Source organism: Tyto alba, unplaced genomic scaffold (assembly GCF_018691265.1).
Source record: "Tyto alba isolate M040663 unplaced genomic scaffold, T.alba_DEE_v4.0 Super-Scaffold_48, whole genome shotgun sequence".
NCBI lineage: Eukaryota > Metazoa > Chordata > Aves > Strigiformes > Tytonidae > Tyto > Tyto alba.
The window spans coordinates 6,753,913-6,781,777 of NW_024881324.1; the positions used below are offsets into that span (position 1 = coordinate 6,753,913).

At 42.9% G+C, this 27,865-nt stretch overlaps 1 protein-coding gene across 3 annotated transcripts in view; it reads right to left on the minus strand.

Annotated features, from left to right (window-relative positions):
- E2F3 (E2F transcription factor 3) overlaps positions 1-27,865 on the minus strand; it is a 43,188-nt gene that overhangs the window by 6,551 nt on the left and 8,772 nt on the right. For all 3 annotated transcript variants that reach the window (XM_042806903.1, XM_042806902.1, XM_042806905.1), the window contains exons 2-4: positions 5,130-5,241; positions 2,623-2,842; positions 2,084-2,242 (exon numbers count right to left, since the gene is read on the minus strand). In XM_042806903.1, coding sequence (XP_042662837.1) covers positions 2,084-2,242; positions 2,623-2,842; positions 5,130-5,241 — 491 coding nt within the window. The remainder of the gene's footprint in view (positions 1-2,083; positions 2,243-2,622; positions 2,843-5,129; positions 5,242-27,865) is intronic.

A 27,865-nucleotide genomic window follows, 5' to 3' on the forward strand; every position in this document is an offset into this window, starting at 1 on the left:
GATAATGGGGAAGGTCGATTTCTGCATAAGCACAGAATGAATATGAACATTTTGCTGTTCAGCATGAATTTGTCCAAATCAACACGAGTGTTTTGGTGGATTACTACACGGGGGTGCCTCATGTTACACTGACCCGTGTAACCAAAGTGTCACAGTGCTTTTGGTCACAAAAAGAACTGCATGCAACCACTTCCAGCTCTCTGGTTTTGTCATCTGTGAGGTATCTAACATAATGTTGATGCCACTGAAATAAAAAGCCTAATTTATTATTATACTTTTTTGGGGTGTAAATGTAAATAATTCTGGTAAATGTGTACTGATACCGTGCAGCGCAGCAAGACAGACTGCCCAAGCTCAAAACACCAATCTATTATTTCACACTTAACTTGGACCAAACAGGTCAAGAGGCAAAAAGGACAGGTGAGCTTTCACACCCAAATGGCTTTTATCAAGGCTTTTGCCACTGGTTTGGTAAGGTTTGCCAAGGCAGAGTACAAATTACCACAACAGGGGCTGTTGCTATACAAATGAAGGAAAGGATTGCATGGTTTTCAAATTAAACAACAATCTCCATTGCTGTAGCTAAAGGCTCCCCACGCTAATGCTGAGCATATCCCAAAACATTCAAGGTAGCAGTCGATTACTTTGATTCTATTCATAAGGGAGACAAGGAAGCACACTACCTAATCATGAGGGAAAAAAAAAGAACTTTCAAACGCAGTTACTTCATCTTTGGCAATTAAGCAAAAGAGGCGGCTTCTCAGCTCCGTGAGTATTCAGCAGGTCCTCTCACCTCAGACTTCAGTGAGACAAGCAGAAGGCAGCACTGGGACACACTCAGATTCAGCCCCATGTTTCACACTTCTGCATTCCTTCCTCAGTAATCACTACTATCATCAGTAAACTTAAGAGTCACAGCAGGAATGGGGCAGTACACTCCCCTAAATCCAAAAGCACGAGGCCAACATGCTGCTAATGTTGATCCTGCCTCACCCATCCCCATGGGAGCCAGCAAGGGCCCCGCAGGGATCCCTACTCCAGGAATCAGCCCTAGGGCAAGAGAGAACCGTAATGCTCAGTTTTGTCTTGCCTAAATCTCTTCACAGATCAATCTCTTAGCTGGAGGCAGTGCTGAGCCTGCTCCCTCGCTGTCACTTGGTGATCTTTCCTTACATCTCAAAATCTGTATGAAAGCTAGTCAAAAGACAGTATTTACATAGTTCACATACTTTTTACTGACACTCCCGTAGTTATTTCCTATCCTTCAGAACAGAGAGTAAGCCCACCTTATTAGATGCTCGCTAAGAACTACTCGTTATATAAAGAAATAAAAGTTTCCACATGTTTTCCAATACAATGCTTTCTTCTGTTGCTAACAGGTGGAAAACCTAATGAAAACAAGAATTATAAGGGCTATTAACAGCCAAAATACTAGTCATCATACGAACCTTATGCAACTGAGCATCGCTATTACATTAAATAATTCAGTCTCAAATAGACATTTTGAGAGCTCGTAAAACCTTTATCTATGATATCCTATTATAGGTTCTCTAACCAGAGGAATTTGAGCATTTGTTGCAAGTTTCAGATTCAAGTGACTTCCAACTTTATTTTCCTCTCTGTACCTGTAATTTATATATATGTCAGTTTAAAGTAAAAAAAAAAAAAAAAAAAGTAATGAGTACACACACCCCTCTTACTTTAGCAGAGACTGTCTGCATGCCTTTATAGTTTCTGCACACAGAAACGGGGTTTGCTCTACACTCAAGAGTCAAAAAAGCACCATTTTGTTGGCTGTTGCCACTCATCAATGAGATAGATTCTTGGTTCTGGTCTATGTGAACATGGGTGTTAACAGACTCTTTCATATACCACTTTACCTTTTTTTTTTTTTTTTAACATTACAGAAGCATTACAGGTGCAAGTGGCTTAAGTAACTTCTATGTAGAACTACATTAAAACCAGTTAGCCAACTTCTTGAAATTTCTGATGCTTTGTATCACATTGCATAGAGGAATTCTCCTAGTATTACAGGGCACAGCAAGGAGACCGATCACCTCTGAGGTTTTGGGAAAAAGGATATCTCTGATTCTCTGAGTCCTCCGTTAGCAGCTTGAGGTCCAGGGTGCAGCTTTGGATTAGCTCATCCAGTTTCTTCTCTTCCTGAGTCAGTTCGGTCACCTCCTTCGTGAGGCCTTGACGCTGTGCCAGCATGCCACCATCCTCTGACAGACTGCAGCCCCTACGGATACAAAGACAACAGACACGCTTTTAGCACTTCCAAAATTTTCCTTCTAGCTCCCCTCTCCTCTAACCACACCCTGGTAAAGACCAAGGAAGGCAGTAGGTAGAGATGTGTACCTAAAAACTTACTTCTCTTGCAGAAGCAAATGAGTTAATCCAGTATTTAGACAAAATGCTGGTTTCCAATTTCCCTGAAAAACACTATTTGTACACTGAAAACTTGTCTTAACAGAAAAAGAAAGCTTTATCCTGATGGAAGGCACTTTGGATGATTGCTTGGAGCAAAGTGTTAGAATGGAAGGTAGGAGAAGAAAAACACTGCTGCTCTGTGACAGTGAAATCAGCCAGCAGGAATGGAAGAGGATAATGAATACTCACATCCACTGAATGTTGTTCTTGGATTTTTTCTTAATGAGATGGATGCCTTCCAGTACATTGGTGATATCGTAAATCCTCCTTTTTTGCACCTTGAGGACCTCTGCTGCTCTGTTCAAATCTAAGACCCCATCAGGAGATTGGCTCAGCAACTGAATGAACTTCTTTGTAAGAAGGCCAAGTGATGTATCATACCGAGTCTTTTCTGAAGGAGATTTTGGAGCTTGGAAAGAAAAGAAAAAAAAAACACACAAAACCCAGACAAATCAGTTTCTCTCATTTTGGTTCCAAACGCAGTATCCAGAAGTGAAAGGATACGTATTACAGATAATTCTTTCATTTTTACTGAAGAAATCTCTCAAACCTGTGCAGTAAGACACAACTTATTTATTTGTATTACAAGATGTACTTTTCCAAAAGTCACAGGTACATGAGCAAATACATACTTTTTTTTTAAATGCAAATATTTCCATTAGTCTGACAGGTACATATAGAAATATTCTACTTAGGCTTTCACTACGTGAATTCTTAATAGTATTTTTAGTATCTATTTATCCTGGCAGCAATACCAAAAATTCCCCCATGACTCTCCTTCATCAGGCTGATAGCCAGCTTTCATCAGGGTTTGATTTTCCCCTCCTGCAAGATAAGTGTTTCACATGCAATTAAGCAGGACTTAGGTGTACTTCAGTGGGTGAACACAATGACAGATTCCATCAGCGCCAGACTCCATGGCTTACAGAAAACTCAAGTGAATTAGAGGAGACTGACGTAAGATACAATTTATAATCATCATTTCTCCATAACTAAACAATGCTCAAACTGGGCAAGAGTATCCACTTCTTCTAAATTAAAAATCAGCAAACGGCTTTGATCTTACTAGACAAAATGCTGTTTTGATGCACAAATGCAGCATCTATATACTTAATAGATGTGCTTTTAAGAGTTTAAATACTTAGATCAGAATAATTTCTAATTCTAAATGTTCAAGGCCTTTGTGTCAAGGGAAATGAGCCAGCCACTATTAGAAGTCTGCTGGGCTGGTACATCTCAAACCTTTCATTCGCTTCAAGTATTATGCAGGACAGATCTGAGGCTGATCTGGTGGTCATTTTCATGTTTTCAAGGTTCAGGTCCCACATTTAATTGCAGAAGTCAGTCAAAACTGAAATCCTACCTGAAAGCGAACTTTGAGACTACCCTGAAATATTTTGAAGAATATGATGGCTTTTCAGTGGAAACCAAGTCACTGCCTGTTTGCAAAGAGAACCAGCTAGCTGTATCTCATTCTTTGGTAGATTCAGGGCTTCTCTGCACTGGGAAATGGAGGAATACCCATATCACTTAAGTGACTTTGTGAATTTAGAGCAGGGTGTTTTCTGTTTGTTTGTTTGTTTGTTCTTCCTTTGGGGTTTGGAAGAGAATAAGAGAATCAGAGTGATAAGGGCAAGAGGCTACTTGACCCCAACTTAAAATGGCAGGAGCTCCTGGGCATGCAGCAAGAAATTCTCTGTAGAGCCTTACCAGCACTGCAGCAGCATCCTATGCTCCGAATGGTACTGAACTTCTGTGAGAACACACTTCAATTTAAAATGGACTTGCGTTTAGCTTAATGAAGTTTAGCTTAATTAAAACAGCTATGGTTGTTTAACTTGTCCACCTTAAGTTCCTATCTTCAGCTAGTTTGACTTTTCCTATCTGCCTCAATAGAAACAAGCAATTAGACTGGTAAGGAGGGACAGGTAAGTACCCCTTCATATCTCTTGCTATCCCACCACCACCACTGCTGCCCCAGTCGGCCCCTTTCCCTGTTCAAGCCTAAATGTCCTGCTGGAAGCCCCCAAACAAGATGGCAAGGCTACACCTCCCCCCAGCTCCCATTGCAAGAAATCTACTGCCCAAGGTAATACAGTTGTGCAAAAATCAATGCTTGCAGCAACTAAGCAGTGGCAGTAATAACTCAGGCATATTGCAAGGAGAGAAAGGAGCTCAGGGCCCACAAAGAGCATTTCATGTGCAGCACTGCTGAGGCACAGCTACTGAGCTCTGCAAATCCCTGCCCCGCAAAAGAAGCCCTGCTAATCAGCTGCTGTAACTTCAGCAGGGAAGGAGGAGGGTGGCCTGATCAGCCTTGCCTAATAATTGTGCGTTTGATCCCATGGCAGAGCCTTCATTCCTCACCATCTACCTCTCCTGAGCATCCCCAAGTTTACGTCCTTGGCTGAAGAGGAGGTCCTGGGGCCAAGGGGCTGCCCGGCAGGCAGCCAGACAGCCCGGGCAGCCGGGGCCCCCCTGCCTCCTCTCAGCAGCTCCCCACCAACCCATGCGTGCTGCGAACTTGTCTGCTGCCTGGCTGTGGGGTGGAGCATGCCACATGCACGTCCAGGTGAGGACAGTAATAAACACACTCTCTTAGGTAGGTAACGCAGCCTGTCGTACTGGTTCACTCTGATCTCAAGCTAGTAAAATAAAAAACTCCGTGCTGTACAGCATGTTACAAGTTCCCTTACTTTTTGGACTATCTGGACTTCTTGTTGCAGCTCTTCCTTTCCCCTTTGGAGTCTTTAGTCCTTCAGCAAGATACTGGTGGCCGCTTTCTCCTAGCTCCAGCCTTCGTTTTGCCTGTTAAAACAAACAAACAAAACAAAAAAAAAAAAAAACAAAAACAAAACCCATTATTTTTTTTTAATTGATGGATTGTTAAGAAGAGTATATCACTTTATCAAATCGGGATGATAGGAAGGGCAGACAGCAGTGAATTTTTCACAGCAAGATACCAGTGCAGGTTCATACCCCATATTCATCACAAGGGAGTCTGGATATTAACTGGAATCCTAAGGTGGACTTAAATATAGAACACTCAGAGGCTACACTGATGGAGATTTTATTTGACAATTCAGAAACTTTTTTAATTTGAAAAGCTGAGTGACAGTTGTGTGATCTATTTCAGTCTAGTCTGGACCTTCTTCAATATCAATGAAAGATTTCTACCCTCACTTGAGTTGAAAACTTTTCAGTTAAGGAAAACACGAACATATCCACCCACAAAGCTATGTTTCTTTTGAAAAACTCCTTATATCCATATAAGTTTGTGCACAGGTAGTATTAGTGCCAGTTATGTTTTTCCTTCAGCATTTGAAAGGATGGCTTGGAGAGGAACAGTAAGTTCCACTACTATAAACTTTTCATCAATGAAATATGAGATGTGACATCAAGAGCAGCATTGGACAACTGTTCTTCTCTGCTTCTCAACAATTTCTGTCCTCACTGAAAGCACAACCAGCTACATTTATTTCACAATAACTAGCACATTTGCATTAAAGCTGCCTACATAAAAGCAAGATGGAGCAAAAGTGGTATGGGAAAGATGATGCCTGAAAATCAGCTAAATGTTGCAATCAGCTCAAAGGAAAGCTGTGTACATCCTGAGTAATAAAAATAATGAATTAAACTGTTAACTATGCAACACACAGACAAACTGCAATGAAAACCACCACCAATATGAATTTTGTTCCTAGACAGAAACACAATCTACTATCTTTGGAAACAATTCTATACCCTGCCATGCTACTCACGTTACTGAAATTAAATCTGGGGATACTTGTTATCCTAACCATAGAAAGAACATTACCTGGGAAGACAGAGGAAAAACAAGAAAAAAATCTTATGTCTAATGAAGTTTAGCCAAATAACTGTTTCCGATGAATGCTGTTTATTCAACTAGGTAGAACAATTCAGAGTACTTTATTTGCTTGCTCTTTAGACTTGCCCCAGAGGGTTGGATCATATTCTGCTCCCCAGTGAACCAAGCTAAAATAATACATTCTGCTATGGACTTGTAGACAGGTATTTCTGTATTACAGATTTAGCTTATGCTTTTTACTTGGGGTTTGTGACCAACAGAAAGCTCTAAATAAATTGAATTATACGCATTTATTTAAGGATAGCTAACATCTTTGTACTAGATTCTGTTTGCAAGCCTCAAACATACTAAACAGTGAGTTGAAGCACATGAAACCCATAAACCCAGGATGTAATAGCGTGCGCGGTGTGCTCAAGCCACTCTATATTTTGTGCAAAGGGGCAAGGCACTAATTCATCAGCGACAGAGCAAACCTGAACTAACTGCACCCTTCTAACCAAAGCAGGCACTGGGCTCCAGGCAGCCCAATCGTGGCGGCTTCTAACGGCACAAAACTCCTCTGCTCCTCTCCCCGAGACATGGGCTCTGTAATCCAAGGACACAGATTTTCAAAAGGTCAACTGTTAACAAAAGCATCCAGCTAATATGTTTAGCCAGCGTAATTGGATTAAATTAAGATTACAGCTATTCCACGGGGAGAAATACATTTCGCACTTTTTTTTAAGTAAGCGTTTTTCCACCCTGAGAACTATAAGAGGAAAGGAAGGAGGGGTGAAAAGAGAACAATTCAGGGCGTGGGAAGACTAGGCCAAAGGGATACAATTAAAGATAAAAGAGAATCTCATAACCAGGTGTGAGAAGGAGGGGAAATGCTAAAGACTTAAAACCCAGAGATTTGCGGCAGCTCTCCCCATCAGAAGAGAAACCTCGGTTTGGACTACACATCAAACCTTTTTGTCTCAACTTGCTTGCCAGACGCGAACAACAGTATTTTGCCCCTGCACTTGAGGTTAAACACTTGCAACTTTCTCCTGTGAACTTCAAATAATCAGATTTGGTAGCGAGAGAACACAAACAGCGGCCTTCAGCCGGGCGCAGCCGCAGCAGCCCGTGGGTGCGTGGGGGGGGTGGCACACACACCACGCTCCCGCCGGCCCCCCCAGCGTGCCGTGCCGTGCGGGCAGTGTGGGACTACTGCCTGCCTTCTGGAAAAGGACCAGGAGACAGAGATAGAGCTACGGGATAGATTTTTTGTAGGGCACGAAGCATACAGAAAACCTGAGAGAGAGAGAGAGAGAGAGCGAGAGCGAGGGAGCAAAATATTTTAGAAGAGTTTAAAAAGAGCTTGGTGAAATTACTGAGGCAATTTTAGCAAACCCTGGGGAATGTTTCATTTCTGGCCAGATGTTACACATCACTCAGCAAGTGCTCTCTTCCTCTTCCTGTTCTACAAACTTCATCACTGATAAGATGCAGGACTGAAGTGGTGTATTCTCTCAATTTCTTCTTCCCTGACTTATAGACCAAAGATTTTTTTACTGCCTTTTTCTATGCACTAGAGATCCTGGGTAATTCACAGTTTCTCTCCCATCTCCAAAATTATTCATAGTGCTTTCTGATATCAGACTTCCCTTCAGAAGTCTCAAAATCTGTGTTCAGCAATCAGCAGAATCAGTGACCCTTTTACAAAACACTCTTCATTTGCATAACTTCTGCTACAGCTCTATAGTCATTCTTTGCACTATTTGTACAAATCTCTATTATTTGTCTTTATTGGCATTGTATGATCAATCACAGCATGCAGAATCTTCTGACACAGTACGTGAGACCTGCTAAGAAGTACCAAGCCAAAGGACACCAGCACAAATCATCCCAATGATAGGGAAAGATAGGAAGCATAGGGACTAAGAACTTCCCAGTGACATGAAACTTGAGTGCAATAAGTGGAAGTCATATTCCTCAGGGGGATTGTGAAAGGATCACAAAACACACAGGGCACTGAGACAGGTCAAGCCACAAATTGATACATCTACCAAGAGGCATAATAGTGACAGGAAAGCGTCTGATTGAGCTGAACCATACACCTACCTAACCCCTTGGTTTAGACATAAAAAATGTGGCACCAACTGTTTTGACTCAATTTTCTCTTTCAATACTATGAGCAATTCTTGATATAGATACAACTACAGATCCGCTGTTCAGTGCAGACCACTAAAAACAGGTGGCAGCTCGACTCCCATGCAATTATGCTCTTTCAGCTTCAACCTCTTTTTTTTAAAAAAAAAAAAAAAACCTAGTTAGCTACCACAGTTAACATCAGAGGCCAACCCACAAGAATGTCTTCATAAGTACGCTTGTCTCTATAGGAAAATAGTTTAAAAACTCCTAGGATAAGCTAAGTGTTTCCAGTTAGGCAGGAACCGGTGCAATTCACTTTACAATACTCAGTCTCAGGGATTAACTTTTGAGAAGAGGTTGGAGGCAGGTATGCTTACAGAGGACTAGAAAAAGAGGAAATGTGTTTTTCATAAATTGAAAAAAGAGAGCAAAAAAGTGCAAACGGGAAATTATAGACCATTCCCCTCAATGGGCTGTTTTGACTTCACAGCTACCTGGGTCTAGCAGGTCACTGCCACCACTTCTGCACTCGCCCTCCATCCCTGGGCTCTGCCTGCTCCCCCGCTGTGGGCAGCACCGGACTGGTGGGTCCTCAGCAGAGCCCGCAGGGTCCTGGCTCAAGGGCTCACTGCCAGCAGACGCCTAGTCCTCCTCCAAAACAAAACTGAGTTTTCTGCTGGGTTATCCCTTGTGAGTCCCCCCCACACACCCCTTGGGGCATCAGCTTTGCATTCGAGCGGCTCTGCTTTCACGCAGCAATAGAGCTCAGCCCTTGGGGAATGAAACTGGCACCCATTAAAAAGATAAAAACAGAACTCAGGAGTGGTACCTTGTAAGAGCTTAACCGACAGCGAAGTGCTCAGTGTCAGGTAACAGCCAGCACGGGGCTTTGTCAAGATAGCGGAGAGGGAAGTGCCATGGTGGGGGACAGCCAGCATCAGTTTTTGAAGATTGCACCAATGTCAAACCAAAGCCTCGTTTTCTGCAAGGCTTATACTTCTAAGTTTGAGGGAAGAAGCAGTAAAACGTCCTCTAATTCTTTCCAATGATAAAACCATGGAGCAGAACTTTGCCAGACTATGCACACTGAAATTTTTCCTGCTAGTTGTCTTGTTCAGCTTTATTACTGGGCACAAGACGGTTGCACCGTTTGCAAGAGACAGACCTGAGAAAAATTACATTACCTGTGCTACCTTCTGAAAACCCCTTGTCTGAAATATTCCTGCACCCATTTAGCTTTAGCAGGCACATAAAATTTGGCTGAAGGACCGTCTGTGTTGGGCATATTCTAACCCCTCAAAATCCCAAACTTAAAGACTTGGAAAAATGCAGTCAGTACATTTTCATTACAAGTATTAAGAGCCAAATACCATTTCAAACTGCAAGTGCCACAGCACTTGGGCCTGCCCAGGCTATGGACATGCCCCCTCCTGGGGGCTGCCATCCAGGATGAGACACATTTAAGTCCCCTGCTCCCCTATAGCAGGCATTCAGGGTATATTAGAGCAGCAGCAGTCTGATTTAAATACAAAGGGACAAAAGTTGAACTCAGAATGAAAGTAACCCTGGACAAAGCCTGCTGAGATGGGGACAGAAGATAAAAAAAACTTACTCAAAAAAAAAAAAAAGAAGGGGATGAAGAACTGGAAAGAAATTATAGTTTAGGGTTGACTGGGCAGGAAAAATCAGAAGATTGGAAATGACCAAGCGTAGCAAGGACTAAATTGTGTGTATTAAGTGATAGCTCAGAGTGAATCAAGCAGCAAGCCAGAGAAATGTGTCTTAGTGCCCAGCTGTGTCTCAGAGCAAGGACTAAGCTGGGCAAGTAAAGCAAGGGCAGATGACTAAGCGTGGCATAGTCTCTAGAAGATATTACAATTGCTAGGGGCAGATAAAATGGCAGCTTTTCTGTATGTCACCACAATGCTGATATTACTGGGGAGGGGATGCAAGTCTATCCAGAGAGCACAGATAAATTTTGACCACAGCGAGGAAGCTGTAGCACAGACGCTTTACCAACCCCTATGCACTTTCCACAGGCTTTCTTCCACATTTTCAAAATTAAGCAGTCGCTTAAAAATACAATTTAAAAGATGAGGTTATGAGGCATGAAATCTACAAAGCTGTTCCAGAAGTTAGGAGCTGCAGAGAAGAAAGCAAACATCTCACATGAAAGGGTAAATTAAGCTGGAGCTTGGTGAGGAAAGAATACAAGAGAAGAAGCAAAGGGGAAAAAAAAAAAAAAAAAAGATATTTTGGGGTGAATGCACAGAAATATTCATACGCTAAGAAAATTTCTCCACTGGCAGGCTCTGCATTTTGAACATGCTCAAATGAACAAACTCTGGTACGTGGAGAGCCCCGAGTGCCTGCCAGAGGGCTGCGCCCAGCTGAGGGCACAGCAAACACTACGGCTAACACCAGGAGAGACCAAAAAAATGGGGAGAGGTGCAGAGAGGAAAGCAGAGGAGCTCTCAGCAAGGATCGGGCTGAGCTCTGAAGGTCAGCTAACAAACAAACACTCGAGGTCAGCAAAGAGATGCAAAAGGACTATCGGAGTTCCTGCCTTCAGACTTGGTGAGAACTCCTCTTTTCATACCTATTTCTGTTGAGCAATGAGGAGACAAATTTGTAGTTCAAACTCCTGGAAGGGAGAAGGATTTCAGTTTTCTGTAAAGAAATATTCACCCCAGTGGTCTACGTACAGATACCAATCTATCAACAGATACCATACTACCCTTCATTTCAGTAGTTAATTCTGACAGTATAAAACCATTGAAAGGGGGCTGAAGGGAAGAACAGCAAGATAAAGAAACGGCTGGGAATTAAACTACTTGCATGTAAAAGACAATAGACTAAGTATGTCCTTAAAAGGGGAGTTCTAAAAGTCCTCTCAGCTCTTCCCAAAAATACTACTTCTCTGTCAAAAGTATGCATTCCCATACTACCCTACACAAAGGAACAAGAGCAAGAATGGCACTTCAATGAAAACATGACCTGAGAATTAAGTTTTACACATAGCCCATTCATTAGACTAAGGTAAAAGCATATAAAAAGATACACAAAAATAGTGCCTTGAAAACTGAATACATTGTAAAATCAACACAAAGAGGAATAGGAGTCTGAAATATCACTACTTATTAGTCAGAATTATTAGTTGAGTGACAAGCAGCCAGTATTTAAAGTAGCATTTAAAGAAGCACTTGAAGCATTTTAAAGCAAATGAAAACACATCTTACAAAAACCATCCCAATCAACCTACTCCAATACAAAAGCCCAAAACTTTCTTCTCAGAAAACGGCAGCTGTATTAAAAAGAGGACAAAAAAAAATTCTTTCCACCATACCAATTTGTGTTTCCTAAGATATCATCTTATTTTTCCACTTATCCGATATCAGCTTATTATAGTTTTGACTGAGGGAAATTCTTCTCTAGCTCCTATATTGAAATTATTCACTCAGCTACAGTCAAACTGTTTGTTTTTAATGTAGATGAATATTTAAAGAAAATTCCCCTCTGTGTGTCTTAATCAGATTTATAATTCAATAAGAGGCACCTCACAATTATCAAATTAGACTATGTTCTGATCATCTGTGGCCCCTCATCATTAGGCATTTGACTCTGAGAGCCAAAGGCTGATAGTGTTACTCTGGCAAAGTTTCTGCAAAGGCCTGACTAAACCATCCCATTTCCATCGATTTTCCATTTTCACAATTCCCTCAGAAGTATCAGGAGTGCCAAGGAAGCCACGAACTGTAAGTGCTTAAATATCAAACAGTAAGACTTATATTTAGCTCAAAAAAGTTAAAATGCGGGTGTCCAAGTTTCAGCGGCAGATTCTTGTCTTAAAGTAGGACCCAAGCCAGAGGAACCCGGCGATGGCTTTCCCTTCTCAGGCTGAGTAGGGAGAAAGAAGCAATGAGTGCACCATGAGTGCCTCCCAGTCATTACTGCCAAACATCAACCGAAGCCATTTTTAACACCCACTGAGAGGAGGAATACATTAGCTTTCAGGTATGCTCAACAGTTACAGCGCAGGAAGCTTGCTCCCGTGCTCTGCAGCGATGCCCTGCGCCTCATCCCAGGGTGGCCGTTCACACTTCTCTCACCTCGGTCCTGTCTGAAGAGAAGAATATTTTCAACCGCTTACAATGACCTGAACCAAACCACGACAAACACAGCAATGAAAAATGGTGGTTTCTTCCTAGACACACAGCAGGTCATTGTACCTGAAGAAGGATTATAGTCTCCGGGTCCTAATTCCCTTTGATTTTCATCTTGATATCCTGTGGAGAGCTGACCTGCCAGAAAGTCAGAGTATCTCAGAATCACCACCACCAGTGTAACTCAAGCGCTGAGGTGAGTGGACAACCCATTTTCTCTCCTCATTGGTCTACTCGGACACCATGAGATCAGCCTACACCCTGTCAGGCTTGCGCTCAGCATAGTAGCAACTGCTAAAATGGTCAGCTTAGCTTGTTCTCCACACTGGTGCAGTATTTTGTATTTTCTTTGCACTAGAAGAGGAAGGACATTACAACACTTGTGCAAGAAATAAACCAAAGCATAAGCCACATTTCAGGCCTCAAACCAACAGAATTACACCTATGCCGCATAGGAAATGAATCATCTGAGACCTTTCTATTGCAATTTTTTCCACCAAATATGAAACAATTACTTGTTACTGGAAGCAATGGCTTTGCGCTGTGCCAAGCTTGAAGGCTCTAGTTACCACTTCATGTCGAAATATGAGAAGTTATTTTCAGGAAGCTGCACCCAGTTTTCATCTCAACTGCTAAACTGCCCAAGGTGAGGAGCACATGTGTGTCTGAGCAGTCCTGAAAACGGCTCCATGCAACAGCTACTCCCTCATCCCAATGGCTGCTGGAGGCTGAGCTGCTCCTGCCCGGATAAGGTGGAAGCTCCGGAGACCAAATTTCCTGAAAATGTACTGACAAACAGCCAAGATTCACAGGCAGAACCACAGACAGATCAACCAGCATCTGAGGGCAAGAGGGTGGAATCCTGACTGCAGGTTTTTGGGGCGGCTGGGTGCAGCAGGACAGGTCCCACCCGTTCCCTGGGACGCATGGCCAGGGCCATGGCGGCGTGGCCGGCTCAGCCTGGTCCTACAAACTGATGTCAAAGCTCCCAGCGATCTGCCTCCCCCCCCGGTTCCCAAAGATACCAACCGCCTCAGCAAGGCTGCTGCCGCCAGAGCAAAGCTCAGGGGTTTTCAGTTGCAATTCACATCAGTAATTTCTCACCACATACATCTTCTGAAAAAAAACCAAGGCTGTCATAAAACAGGCCTGATGTTGAACTTTCAAACTGTTGGAGGGATGGGGGGGCAGGACATGATGACAGACCGGCCACGTAAGAAATTTCTTTGTGTTCCTTCTTTGTATTGCATCTATATGTAACAATTACACTGACACAGCTCCAATTGTATCACCCATCAAGATCAAAGGAAGCCAAATAAGAAAGTGATAGTTTAAATTCACATGGTGTGTGACAGGGCACAACTTCTTCACGTGGCTGTAGAGCTGCTTGCAGTGTTTCAGCCCTTCAGGAGACTTTCAGCCTCCTGACTGGTGATGCCAAAACTGAACTGGACCAAGGGAAATAAAAGTTCCATATCATTTAAAGGTTGGTCCCCAAGGAAAACCATCACAAAACAGTCAGTCTCAAAATATATCCTAGAGATTAATTTGTCTTTTGTATTTAAGGACTATTTTTAAACGTACTCTTTTAAAAGTCATTAACTTCAAAATAAGATTGGGATTGGATTAGTTCCACTGAGTGGCTTCCACTCCATGTGTAGAAATTAGCACAGCTACTTAAAAAAAGAAAAAAATTCAAACACTGTCAGTTGTCTGCCAAATTGTCTACTAAACAAACGAGCCCCGGGAGGGGGGAGAGGAAGGACATTAAGGGAGCCAGAGAATAGGATAGAATGAACTTCCTTGGAGGAAATTCCAGTAAATGCCATGAAGTATCAGATACACAGGTTAAAAACTAAAGTAGTAGTACACTGGGCATATATATTAGCATTGGAATCCGGAGGATTCTTACAGATCCTTACTTAACATACAAAACTTAGTTGTAAAACTTTCTAGAAAGATGTAATTAATAAGATTTGATACGTGCAAAGTCAAAGGGACGAGAAGGAGGAGCACTCGCAAAGCCGCACCAGTGCTATCTCAGTGTAGGTGCGCTGTAGCGATGCAAGATCGGGCTTGCATCACCAAGTTTGCTCACTAAATTGCCAGCCTGAGCCACAGCACCTCAACATTAGTTCTCCTTGGATACAGGACACCTACAAAAAAAAGGATGGCACCCATGGAGTTACACCACTGAAATTTCTGCCGTGCCAGCTCTCTTGTCAGCACAGGTCTGCAGTTCAAGATTTCCCACCCTGGCAGCCCAAATCTTCCTGCACTCCACACACAGTACCCATACCAAGGTATACCAGAGCAGTGCCAAGGGACTGTATTGCTTTACTTACTGACAGGTGATTCACAGGGATCCAACTCACTCATATATTCTTTCAAAACCTGATGACAAAAAGGATCTGTATGCAGACACTTCAGAAATTAGAGCTGAGAGCCACAAACTGGAAGGCAATAAGTTTGCCTAATGCTCAGGTACACATGAGCATTAGTGATGGGCATTTGTGCCCCCAAAGGAGGAGAAGCCTTTCTTAAAAAAAGTTGACACCGATCTTGACTCCGTATTTTTAATTCACTGCCTGAGGCACAATGGCTCTTCCATCTAACTACCTGTTCAATTAATGTAATTAGTTATGAGGAGTCAGATCTGAAGTACTAAAATCTTTTATTTTGAAGTACTTCCTTAATTTAGTTCCATACAAGTATAGAAACAGACAGTTGGATTCCCCAAAAGTAATAAATGCACTTTGAATCCATTTAGAGTGATAAAAATATTACATAGATTCCAAAGCACATTGTGAAACTTGACAGAAAATTTTCAGGAGACAACCAGGGTCTGATGAGATGCAACGATTTGCACTTACAGAATCAGACCATGAGAAATAACACAGGTTCCTAAGCATTTACTTTAATACAGGATCACTCTATATTATGTAAACTGTGGGAGTCTTAGTTCACTTTAAGGAAGTCCCAACATTGTCCAGATTAACCCTGAGAAGTTATTTCTGCACATACAAGTAACTATAAAGCTGAGTTTGCATGAAGAGATCAATTTATCACTTGCAAGTTATTTAGGTACAGTTTTGAAAGTGAAATTACTAGTACTACATTAAAAAAAATATATCCTTAAGAAACCTTGAAGTTAACATAATAACCTCCTCCACATACCAAATCTCAGAGCAACAAAAATAAATAACAAGTGCCCAAAAAACAGGAAACAGTTTACATATCCAAAAGCAACTATTCCTAGAAGCAGCCGGAAAGGAGGCTCCAAATCAGCACAAAGTCACAGAAATAGATAAAAGCATGTAAGTAGAGTGAGGGAGAGAATCACAGCAAGGATCTAGAGACCCTAGTTGTGGCTGACTGCCCCCTTCATCCTAGACAAGGAACCAGTACTGCCATCAGAAGGCTTCTTCACAGCACATTTCTTTGACTACAAACTGAACTTGGTTTTCACCTAGCCTGGGTTGCTAAACTCTAGGAAGAAACTATTTCCTCCCTACCCATGTCAAGTTGGGCATCTATCGCAGATACTCTTATTGCGCCGGTCAGTTTAGCAGCAGACAGCTGACGTGGCTGAAAGGGCACAAAGGTAGCCAAGTTCTTAATGTTTTAAATTCTATGTAACATTACAAAGAACAACTAACCCACCGAGCTTTCGCTGTGATGCACATCCTACCTCAGCAGTATTTTATCCCTCCCTCAGCCACACCAAGGAGCAGAACCACCTGGGAGTGCTGGCAAAATGAAGATAAATTATTTGGTTCAAATAGCAAGTTTCACTTATTCCCCGAGACAGAGAGGGAATAAAAACAGGACAAGATGACAATAGTTTATAAGCAAAGTGAATGAGTGCTGGTAGACTAAATTTTCTTTTTCACATCTGGGTAAATTCTGTCATGCCATAGACAAGGCAATCTAAAAAGTTGATGTGCTAGCCTAATTTACAAACATCCAAATGTTTTTACAACATCCAAAACAGACGTGTCATCACAGGGAATAAATTCCTAGGGGTAAAGAAGTTAAAGGTACTGTTCTTTCTCAGATTATGAAGTGTATTGGCCCTGGTGAAGCAGAACATCTCAGGTCAGAGTCAAGCAAGGACTTGACTCTATATCAAAACTGACCCACAACAGACACAATCTGTCCATTCCACTTTATCTTCTTTACTACGGATTCCCTAAACTAAGTACCTTTAGGTGACTTCTCCAGAAAAATTAATGCTACCTTGAAGTCTCAAATTTTAAAATTAAATTAATTTTTAAAATTAAATTAATTTGCATTTTCTCTCTAGTCTGCCCTTTGATCAAAGAAAAAAATCTGACTTTCTAATATGATCTCCTATGTATCACAGACCACTAGATTTCCCCTACTTCCTACACCATTAGTAACATTAAGCTATCTTGTAGCCAAGGGAAGGAAGAGATTGCCATGCAATTTTAAAACCTCTTACAAGAAAGTTAAATGAGCAAGCACCTGTCAGGAAGGACCATAAACACAGTTGCTCCCATCAAAAAGATGAGCTCAAGGCTGTTAAATCCTGAAATTACAGAGCATAACTCTGCAGAGAAATTAGAGAGCAAAATATTAATTCTGTCAAAACTTGAAGGTATTGACTCACTACTATTTTCCTCTCACTTAAAAAGAATTTGAAAATCTAATTTCCACTTGGAGTTTGCATTGTTTCAGCTTTCAGTATTAAGTTCTCAGTGTGTTCAAGTTCAATAATTTAAGAAGTCCTTTAACACCAGAATCACCTCACAGAATGGTTGAGGTGAGAAAAAAACACTGGAGATCATCTAGTCCACTCCCTCTGGCTCAAAGAGAGGGAAACTAGAGCACAACGCTCAGGGCTGTGTCCAGCTGGGGTTTTAATATCTCCAGTGAAGAAGACTCCACAGCCCAAGAGACCTATTCCAGCATTTGATTATCCTCACTGTAAAAGCTTATGTTTAAGTGGAATTTCTTACATTTCAATTCGTTCCCATTGCCTTTTGTCCTGTCACTAGCCACCATGGAGAAAAGCCTGGCTCCATCTTCTTCATTACCTCCCATCAGGTGTTTATATACCTTCTCTCGTCCAGGCCCAACAGTCGCAGCTCTCTCAGCTTCTCCTTGCGTATCAGATGCTTCTGAGGCCTTAACACCTTTATAGCCCTTCAGGGGACCATGTCCATGTCTCTCGTACTGGGGGAACCAAACCTGGACCCAGCACATCAGACATGTCACACCAAGGCTGAGCAGAGAGGAAGGATCATCTCCCTCAACCTGCTGGTAATCTAATGCAGCCCAGGACGTCATCGGCAGTCTTTGCCGTAAGGGTGCATCGCTGGTCCACCAGGACCACCCAAGACTTTTTTTTTTTCCCCCACAGAGCTGCTTTCCAGCAGGTTTGCCCCAGCCCATCCCAGTGGTTGGAGTTATCCCTACCCAGAGGCAGGACCTTGCACTTCCCTTTGCTTAATTTCATGAGGTTCTCGTCAGCCCACTTCTCCAGTCTGTCAAGGTCCCTCTGGATGGCACCACAACCATCATCTGCCTCAACCACCTCTCCCAGTTCTGTATCTTGTACATCAGCCAAGTCATTCCTTAATATTAATTTCATAAGCAAAATATTGCTTTACTAAGTTGCACTGTAGGGCATTTCCTTCAGAACTCAAATAATTTTTGTTGCCCTATTTAACATCATCTCTTATATTCAACATTTTCCCCTTACAAGTATTAGCACTGAGTTGTCTTAGGTTATTTAAAGTATCAGCTACACCAAAATTGTTCACAGAGGCAAAAATATCCCCTCTCTTATTCCTTATTTTGCACATGCCAGGTTGCAAGCCTCAGTGCCATCGCTCCTTGGCATCGTGCTGGAAGCTGGTGTGCAGTTGCTTGTCCACCACAGACTTCTCAGAAGTGCTGCTTTCCAGGATACAGGCCCCCTTTCATAAGGAATAGCTTGCATTCCCTGCTCTCTGGCATACAACTTTGCCTTTGGCTGTATTAAAGACTCGGTGTGTTTGAATATGCCTACAGAGCAAGCTGTGAGAGCTCCATTATCATTTACTGTTCTGCTAGCAATTACTATCATTAACAGGTTTTTTTTGTTTACTTCTGGGACAATGATGAAAGCGCTCCATAATGTTGGGATTAGTGCAAATACTCACTGGAATCAATCAAAAGGACCCTTTTCCTGTCACTTAGCCAATTTTTAATCCAAAAACATACCAACAGTTACTTTTTCTTAATCAAAATGCTTTAGAAAATATGTTTAACTTTGTAATCAGCCTCATTCACATGTCTGACAGCTACATTGTTTTTATCTTTTAGCTTTTGGTTGGTGGGTAGGAAAGGCAGGGAAAGAAGGGTGAAGGTGGAAGGAGCTGGCTGTTGGATACTGCTACTAAATATTTTAAGGAAGCAAGCACTTTTTGCAGCTCTGTATACAGAAGAACTCCATCCTTATAATTGCATACTACTTAAACCCTACAGAAAAGGTTATTTGAACATCCCAAGTTTTGGGGAAGTTCTGTGGGTGGCAGAACGAGACTAGAAGAGCAGAACACAAGCAGAAGTAAGAGACACAACATCTAGGATGAAAGCAGAAACTCGGGTGTCTATTCATGAGCTTTAATTTCTATGCATTACAGCCTGAAGTTCAGAGAAAGCCCATTTGGCTTCTTGCACTGCTGCCCTCCCCCTTTTTCCCCTCTCTGCTACCTGCCTCGCTGTATAACCATGAAGTTATTAGAACTATCCCGTAGGCAATGGACAGCTAAATGGGATTTTCCAGAAGCCTGGAGAAGTCTTCCCGTGGAATCTAGCACTAAAATATCACCTATTAAAGGCTGCACTAAAAATTCCTTTCTTTAAATAGATTTCTTCTCTCTTCTACATTATCTACTCAATTCAGACTCATGGGTTCTTCCACAAACATACCTTAATCTGTTCAGAAGATAAATGACCATATGATTTAATTGTGCCTTCTTCACAAAAGCTGTGTTTCTCTCATGATCAGTACACCTCGATCCTTTTCATTTTCAAATGCAGTCCCACTTATGAGTCATCTTTCCCTCCTCTCACACACACACTTTTCAGTCTTTCTTCTTTTTATTCTTTTCCTCTTGTTTTAGTAAAAGCTGTAGGTAGGGCAAACTAAAATAGCAAGTTTCACAACTGGACATGAGACATCCTTAAATTTAGATCAAATGAGCCCTTCCAAAGTACATGGGATCTTTCCATCCAGACAGATTTATAAAAGGTACATATAATTATGGAAAGGAATAGGATCAAAAATAGCTTGTGTATGATGGCCTTTCTCAATGGTATATGGATAAGAAGGATGACAGCTTTATTCTCTTAGCAGCAGGAAGGGTAAGACAACCCAAGGCAGCCCTGGGAAGCCCGCACCAGCCTGTAGAATTCCTAGATTGCTAAAAAGCCTAAAGCATGGTATATTCTTAAAAAAAAATAAAAATATTCCTCATTTTCTACACTATTTGTTTTCCCAACCCTAATTCCAAATTCTACCAAACTGTAAATCCAAGATTACCTGAGAAAACTTGACTAGATTTCACTATCTGAGACTGCAAGTTCTTATCCAAGGTAAAGCAAAAGCACTTTAAAGACAGTCGTGTAAGAAAACCCTTTTTCCAGTCATTGGTTTGTCTTGGAAATATAAAACTAAAAAAAAAAAAAAAAAAAACCAAAAACAAAAACCTATTGTTTTGCTTTGACATCCATAACCTCTACCTTTCCAACAGGCGCCTGTTGATGATAGCGGCGAGTCTTCTTTCTCCTGACTTTCCCTCCCACACTTTGCACTGGCAAGAAGCCCTTACACACTCTGCGCTGACTTGGAACAAGTTCTGCAGCGTGGCCCTATGCTTTCCACAGCAAACTGGAAATTTTGTGTCCACTTCAGGTAAATACATTTTATTGAATTAAATACAAGAAAGTAAATATGGCAGAGTTACAGCGTTCCTTGTGTAAAACACTGAATTCCAAAATAAATAAGAATGCTACACAGCTTTCACATTTTACCATCCTGCAAACATTTCAATGCACAATGGTGTTAAAGAAAGTATCAGGAGAAAGATAGAAATTTTGGCAGCTGCTGTGGGGAGAGCTGAGGCTTCTGGCAGTGGGCAGCATGTCGAAGGATTGGGAGATAAGCACATCTGAAGTTTTTTGCTGAAGCAATCAATAACAAAATAGTTATGTTTGAAATTAGGCAACAGATTAAAGTGATAACTCTTATTTTGCAGCCCTATTAATCACAGGGTGTCTCCAGAGTGACTTAGTACCGCATTAGTTGAGTTTATAGGTGGAGGTTTCCCTACAACCACAGTGATAAACCTTCTTTTAAGCTGAAGCCAAAATTCAGTGGCGTATTTTGGTCATGAGGGCCAAATTCTGCAGCGGTGTGGAAGAAGCAGGGCCCTGGGTGGTCTTGCCACCACACAGGCTGGCTTCGCCTCTCAAGGGGCAGAAAGGAGACTGTGCTATGAGTACAGTCATGAAACTCAACCCTCCTTGATAAGCTTTGCCTATGACTAGAGTTCATTACCACTCATCTGACCAGAAGCTCTAGGAGCCCTCCCATGTTCATAACCCACGCAAGATAAGTCCCTCAGCTGTGGCTGCAGTTATTGGCAGTAAAAGCCATCCCAATTGTTATCTCCAGAGATTCTGTGACCTCTCGTGCAAGACCGTGACACCTTTACTTTCACCTGCTAAAAATCAGTCGTGTTAAAGCCCTTCTCAGAGTGACTGTACCTGTCAAAGCAGCACAGCAAGTCTTTCCGCAGGAGGTATTTCCTGATAGCGATGATTTTGGAGAAGGCCGCCAGTATTACAAGCTCACTACACACATAACTTGTAGGCACAAATTACATTTGTATCTTCACCTACTACAATGCCAGCCGTCAGACTGTAATTAAATTACACGTAGCCTGGGAGCCTCAGTCAGGGACTAGGAAACCGAGTGTACGAGGCACGGTGCAAACACAGCACGGAGAAAATGCAGATTCTCAGTTTAAGCAACCTGTGGATTTCCTCCGTCAGTTGAGAACCTTTTCAGCCCCATCTACTCCCCCATGCGCTCGCAAAAGCCCTAAACTGCCCCTGAGCCTTTAAAAGCTGAAAGAAAAGCGAAGATGGGGGGAGCACGTGAGTTCCCCTCAGCCCGTGGGCACTGCCGGCAAGGGGCCGGCAGCTGCGCGCCTTCGGTAACCCAAGCAGTAAGGAACGGCACAAAAGCTGCCAGTTTCTTTACGGAGCCATCTGTTAGGCGTTCGTTACGGGCAACTCCGAGATGCCGAGGTCGCCCAGGCAGCTCGGCCTGCCGCCGGGCCGAGCCAGCCAGCCCACGCGTGGGACCTGCCGGCATCCGCAGCCACGGGCGCACCTCAGGGCCCCGCTGCCACGGCGGGAGGCCTCCCGCCGGGCCGGGGAGCTCGCTGGGCTGAAAACTAATCGCTCGCCCAGTGTTAGCTTTCAGCTGGAGCGGGTCCCCGGTCTGGGCGAGGGCAGGCGCCGACGGGGCCGCGTGAGCGGGGAGGGAGGGAGGGCAGCGTGACCCCGCTCGTGGCAGCGCCCGCTTGGATCATCCGTAAGCCCAGTGTGAAAACACCTCCCCAAAGCGTCTCTCCGGGTGGTTCCGGGAAATCCCCTCACAGCAAGCGCTCCTAGCAGCACAGACCCGACCCCCAATTCGTCTTTTCCTTCCTACCCCAGCAGGCAGTGAAGGTTACCCTGACTATGAGAGCATTACATTTTATTTCAGAGAACACGCAGATTGGAAACAGGAGGGTATTTTAGTTTCCAAGACAAACAGCCATTCCCATGCTGCTGAACCAAACAGATCGAACGTGTTGGTCTGGGGCACGACGCTGAGGAGCAATGGGCAGATCTTTGTCCCTCACTCACCTGCTGCAGATACCGGCCACGACTGGGCTGCTTTGTGTTTCAGCCCCCACATGAAGCCAGCGACCACCTGAAGGATCCTGACATGGTATTTTAATCCTCTTCTCATGTGTTATTGTCTTCAGAAATACCGAATAGTTTACCAAGCAGCACAAACGTTTAATAATAGCACACGACTTGAATTTAATATGCTGAATGCGGGTCTTGTTAAAACTACCCCAAAAGAGTATCTTCAGCTTGTAACAAGGAAGAAACTGGAAGCATCAGTCAGTAATATTATCACTCCTTTCTCACCATCAGATGCACTGCAGAAAACAAGGAAAATAATGCTAATCAAATACTACCACCTTTCTTCCTCTCCGTTATTGCCTCTCCTAAGATTGACCACATTTGTGGTTAAATGCAAGGAGTCAAACTTCCTATTAGCAGTGCTGTTACAGTTCCAGATTTCCACTGTGGTTCAGCCATATCACAGCTCTGGAAAGGCATACTGGCATACATTCAAACCACTGCCTTCGCTCGTTAAGGTGCAAAAAATTCCATATTGTGACTGTAAAAGGTTGTTACCAAAATCACCTCACTGGCCTGCCTTCTTCAAGATTTCAATACCAAACTTAAACACAAAACAAAAAAATATCACTTTGTTAAAATTGGTAGTCTGGATAAAAACCTCTTAGTGAAGGGACTGATGCAATTTAACCCTGCCAAGGGAGATGCAAGCAGCTAGTTAAACCAGAGAAGCAAAATCCCAGCTCCTCAGGATCCCCAGCACACACCTCGTTCCACTGCTCCTGAGAAGGACTCCCGCTCAGCCCTCACAAGCCCCAAGGCTGTATACGTCCTGTCTTTTTGTCCGAGCAATCAAAAGCCTTCAACAGTTCTTTCTCAATTTGAAGCTCATATCGCTGAGAGAGATAACTCAATCTTAGCCATAGCCAAGATGCTACATGCATCTGGCTGACCCGGTGGCAGGACTAGCAGTTCGTCCCCTCAGAAAGCAAGTCTGAAGACTACACAGTCTCCACGGACTCACAGGTCCTCGAAGCATCTGCTGGTAAGTGTAGCTCCTCACAACAGGAGAAGCTCCTAAGTTTGTCTTTAAAAGAGGATCAGTTCATTGCAAAATGGACAGAGTGAAGCATGCTGGTTTTTGGACCCTTTTTCTGAAAAGAAAAATCAGACCAGGATACCATGACCATGTGATGGTAGTCAGAAGAGACCTAAGAAATTCAGAGTTTCAACTCCACCTCTGAAAGCAATAGGAAGCTAAGTGAAAGCTGAAGTTTCTTCACTCTATGCAGTTACACACAAGAACAAGAAAGCAACTAGTCATGGCCCTGATCAATATTACTATCCAAAAAATTCCAGTTTTATATGCATGGGGTACAGGTGCACAAATAGGTGGACCTGTGATGTTTGTAAAGATCTCCCCCATGTAAGCACACCACCATGTCAGTCCTGACCTGCACACCCACCTCAGTTCAGACTAATACAACTACTGAGTTACACTCCACATTTTTCCTCAGAGAAGAGTGGATCATGTACGTTCTCACACTCTTAAGTCAAGGTTCTAGCTAGGAAGATCACTGCATCTGCTCCATTATAGGGCTCATGACCATGCAGTCATGGAAGGGCATGCAAAGACGAGGCAGAGCAACAAAGAGGACAAAAGGCACCATTCTCTGGCATTCAGGGAGAGGTGAAATACTTGCAGGAGGTGCTTAACGTAACTTCGCAGCAGAAGAAACAATAAATTTTTGTAAGATTTATACAACATTAAACAAAGGGGCTGGGGCTGAGTCTAGACGTACTATCTGACATGGGCTTTTCAGGAGCAAAGCAAACCTTCCAGGAACTTTACAGCTGCTGGCAGGCAGGCTGTCCCTAATCTTCTATGCACACCACTCGCCTGATCAGTGAAAGAGCTGGGGCTGCCCTGCTGGGCAAGTACATTTCCTGGGATCTTTATGCCACCCCTCTTGTGTCATCGCACTCTTACGCAAAGTTCAAGAAGTTTAAAACCCTTCCTGATCTGTTGGCTTTTTCCATTTCAGCAAGGCATCGTCATCGAACAAGTCAATAGGCAAGCTCAAGTATCTGATATTTTTAGCTAGATATACTATAGCATCTCACAGATGCCTAGAGTTTTCTCCCTGCGAGGTCTGAAGGAGATTCCTTCCTTCTCAACTGCCATTTGAACAGAGTCTAGGGGCTGCTCTTCATACACTGAGGCAGCAGAGCTCTTCAAACGTCTGGGAAAGCCACATTTCTCCACTTCACCTGAAGTACTAGTAACAGATATAATGCCTGTCTGGTACAACTGGTGCTGCTACCCCCTTGGGAGGAAGTATGGGAAATGTGTTCAAAATGGCACTGAGGCCATTGAAAGAGCTAAAGGGTAGTCAAATAGAAAAAAACTAGACAAATCTGAAGGGGAAAATAAAAAGGCTGAAATTTTGATCCTTTCTTACTGAACACTGAATGACTCAATAACCTCTGATTCACTCTGTGGCAGAAATACCTGATTTTGGCCTTAGAGAGTCCATCTTAGTCTCTGCATTGTAGATGAGAACAATCACATTTTTGCTTGCTCTGACTTACTGCTAAATTGATTATTCCCCAGGACTGGGAAAGAGGGAGAAAGGAAAGAGATGGTAAATAGCCCTTACAAAATTCTTTAAGGTGGAAGAAGGGAATGCATCTTACTTTTCCTAGCAACCCTCTTTCCTAATTCTGAAGCAAATAAATCACACTAAGGATAGTATCCTGAACATATGGCTTTCTCTGAATAAGGGGAATTTGCCTGCCTACAAGCTTGCTTTTCTTCTCTCTCTCTTTTTTTTTTTTTTATTTAAATATGTCAGTATCTGGATTCCCCTACACATTCCCCTTCCACAGCAAAGTGGGTTTCTGCCTGCTCTCTCCCCCCCAAAAAACAAACCACAGAAAAAAACCCTTTCCAAGTATTAGCTTATTTCTGTCCACAGAAGGCTGTACCTAACCTTAATATCTAGCCAACAGCATGCAACCTGTTCACTACTGTTGCATTCACTTATCACATATTCAGCAGAAGCATGATGTAACCAAGGCAAGAAAAGGGAAGGACTGCAGCACCCCAAGGCCAGCAGCAACATGAAGAGCATCTTTACAGAAAAGGTCACAAAGAGTGATGGAGGCCTCCAAGTGATCTTGCACCATTCTTTACCACCTTTCTTGTAAACACCTACAAAGCACAAGCCTCCAAGTACAGCAGCTCATGGGATGTGGTTTTATTTTACCATTTCCTTCTCTGGGCACAAGGTACCCTGTGTCTCCTGGTCTAGACTTTGAATGCTGCCCAGGCTTTCTGTAGAGCACATGAAGTAGAGGACCCCTGGGAGGGACACTGCTGACCCCAAGATCTGGAAGAGTTTGCGTGCAGGGGTCTTGAAGACTCTCGGTCGTGAAGTGGTTGTCACAAGGGCCCAGAGAAGGGGGAAATACCCCCTGAAGTTTCTCACTCCCCTGCCTGCAATCCAAGAAGGCAACTGGTGGCAGTGCGCAGAAGACTATCACAAAGAAGTTTGCCAACAGGAATGAAAGAGCAGCTAGGATGCCAAAAGGCAATGGTCTGCATTTTTCTTTTCTAAAGTAATAACTGAAAGCCAGCAACAGAGATATGACTAGCAATTTTAATTAGAAAGGAAATTTAAGTGATTTTATAGAAAGAAGTGCGAACCAAAGTCATACCAAAAGCCACCTGAATTTTTCTCTGACTATCATATGCAATTTCCCATGTTCATTTATGTCATCTTCACGGTGTCAGTTTTCCAGAGAACAATTCTCAGCTCAGCACGACAGAACATTAATACCAACGGGCATGCAGAACACTAGCATGTTATAAATAAACTGCTAATTTGAGGTGGGAAAAATCATCAAGGCAGCTCTTATGATTAAGAACTAGAGAAAGAAAATGAGCAACTTGCTTGTGCTTTCAGGACACAGACTTCTGCAAAAGAGCTTTTTCTAACCCCCAGTTCCCGAGGCAAAAAAAGAATAGATCCAGTGAAATGCCCAGTGTCGAGACAAAGCAGGCGGTGAAAATGCTATTATAATTTTTAAAGCCCTCCCTGCCCCCACCTCAAGTAGTAAGTTGTCTTTCCTACCAGCTCGAGAGGTTTGTGCTTAAAAAGAGTACTATAGCGGAGTTGTGAAGTTTCAGCTTCCTCTCACTCAACTCACAGTTTTACATAACTCCCAAGAGACATTTTCAGGCTACAGATACTGCACAGCCAACGAGAACAAAGTGGAGAAAAAAAAAAAAAAAAAAAAAAAAAAAAAAAAAAAAAGAGGTGCAGAACTATTATACAGCATTTCAGATCTGGGTTACTTGGAGCCACTCGATAAAAGTCTTACCATGAAAAGTAAAACTTTATTCTGCTGAGCTGAGGGCCAGGATTATTCGTGCTCGCGATAGCCCTGATCGCCACCCTCCGTCTGCCCGGCGCGGGGTTCCCTTCCCGCCCCGTCCCCGGTCTGCAAGGGCAGATAACGCCCCGCCGCAGCACGGCTGCCACCTCGGGTATTATTTCTGTACCACTCCAGCATTGTCGCGCGTTACCAGCGTGCCACTTACTAAGCATTATTATAAAACTTTCTGCGAATATCTATGTTCGCCACGAGCAGGGATAATGGCCTCATTGCAATAGCCTTGATAAAAGCTCCAACAAGACAGCTTTCAGATAGCGCCACACAAAAGCCTTCTGTGAGAGCTGTAACCAACATCAATTCCCGCTATGCGAAGACATTAGACAAAGTGTGAACTAGCTTACTGTACAGGGACAAAAAACTGACTGTCAATGTGTGGGACCAACGCTGTCTAAAAACACAACACTGGCAAGGCAAAATAACACCAGCATATATACATGGTAATTGCCATTTAATTCCAGAGTTAGCAGCACAAGAAAACAAGAAGTGAAGGCACTATTAAGTTACTAGCATCACTCAATTCTATATAATTCCATTTCCAGTGTCTCTGGTTGGAAAAACTACTTTAAAACCAGCAGATGTTAAAAAAGCCCAAGCAGAGGATGAAGGAAAGCCCAGTTTCCACTACAAAGGCAGTCAGGGAATGCAGCAAACCCTTCAGACCTGCTCCTTAAAGCATGTATTTTCCAATACATGGCAGACAACCTGATGCAAACAAACTGCCGTGCCACCTACGGTACAAGGCAAAACCCTTCTTACACATAATTTTGTATTTTTACATACTTGTCTAGTTACACTGTGGTAGCACCCAAAAAGTCAGAAGCCTACTGTCAACGTAAATGGACAGTACCAGTACAAATGTCAGGCCAAGAGGTTACTTTTTCACTTCCAGACCTGAAATTTGCCAGATGATACCTCTTTGAAT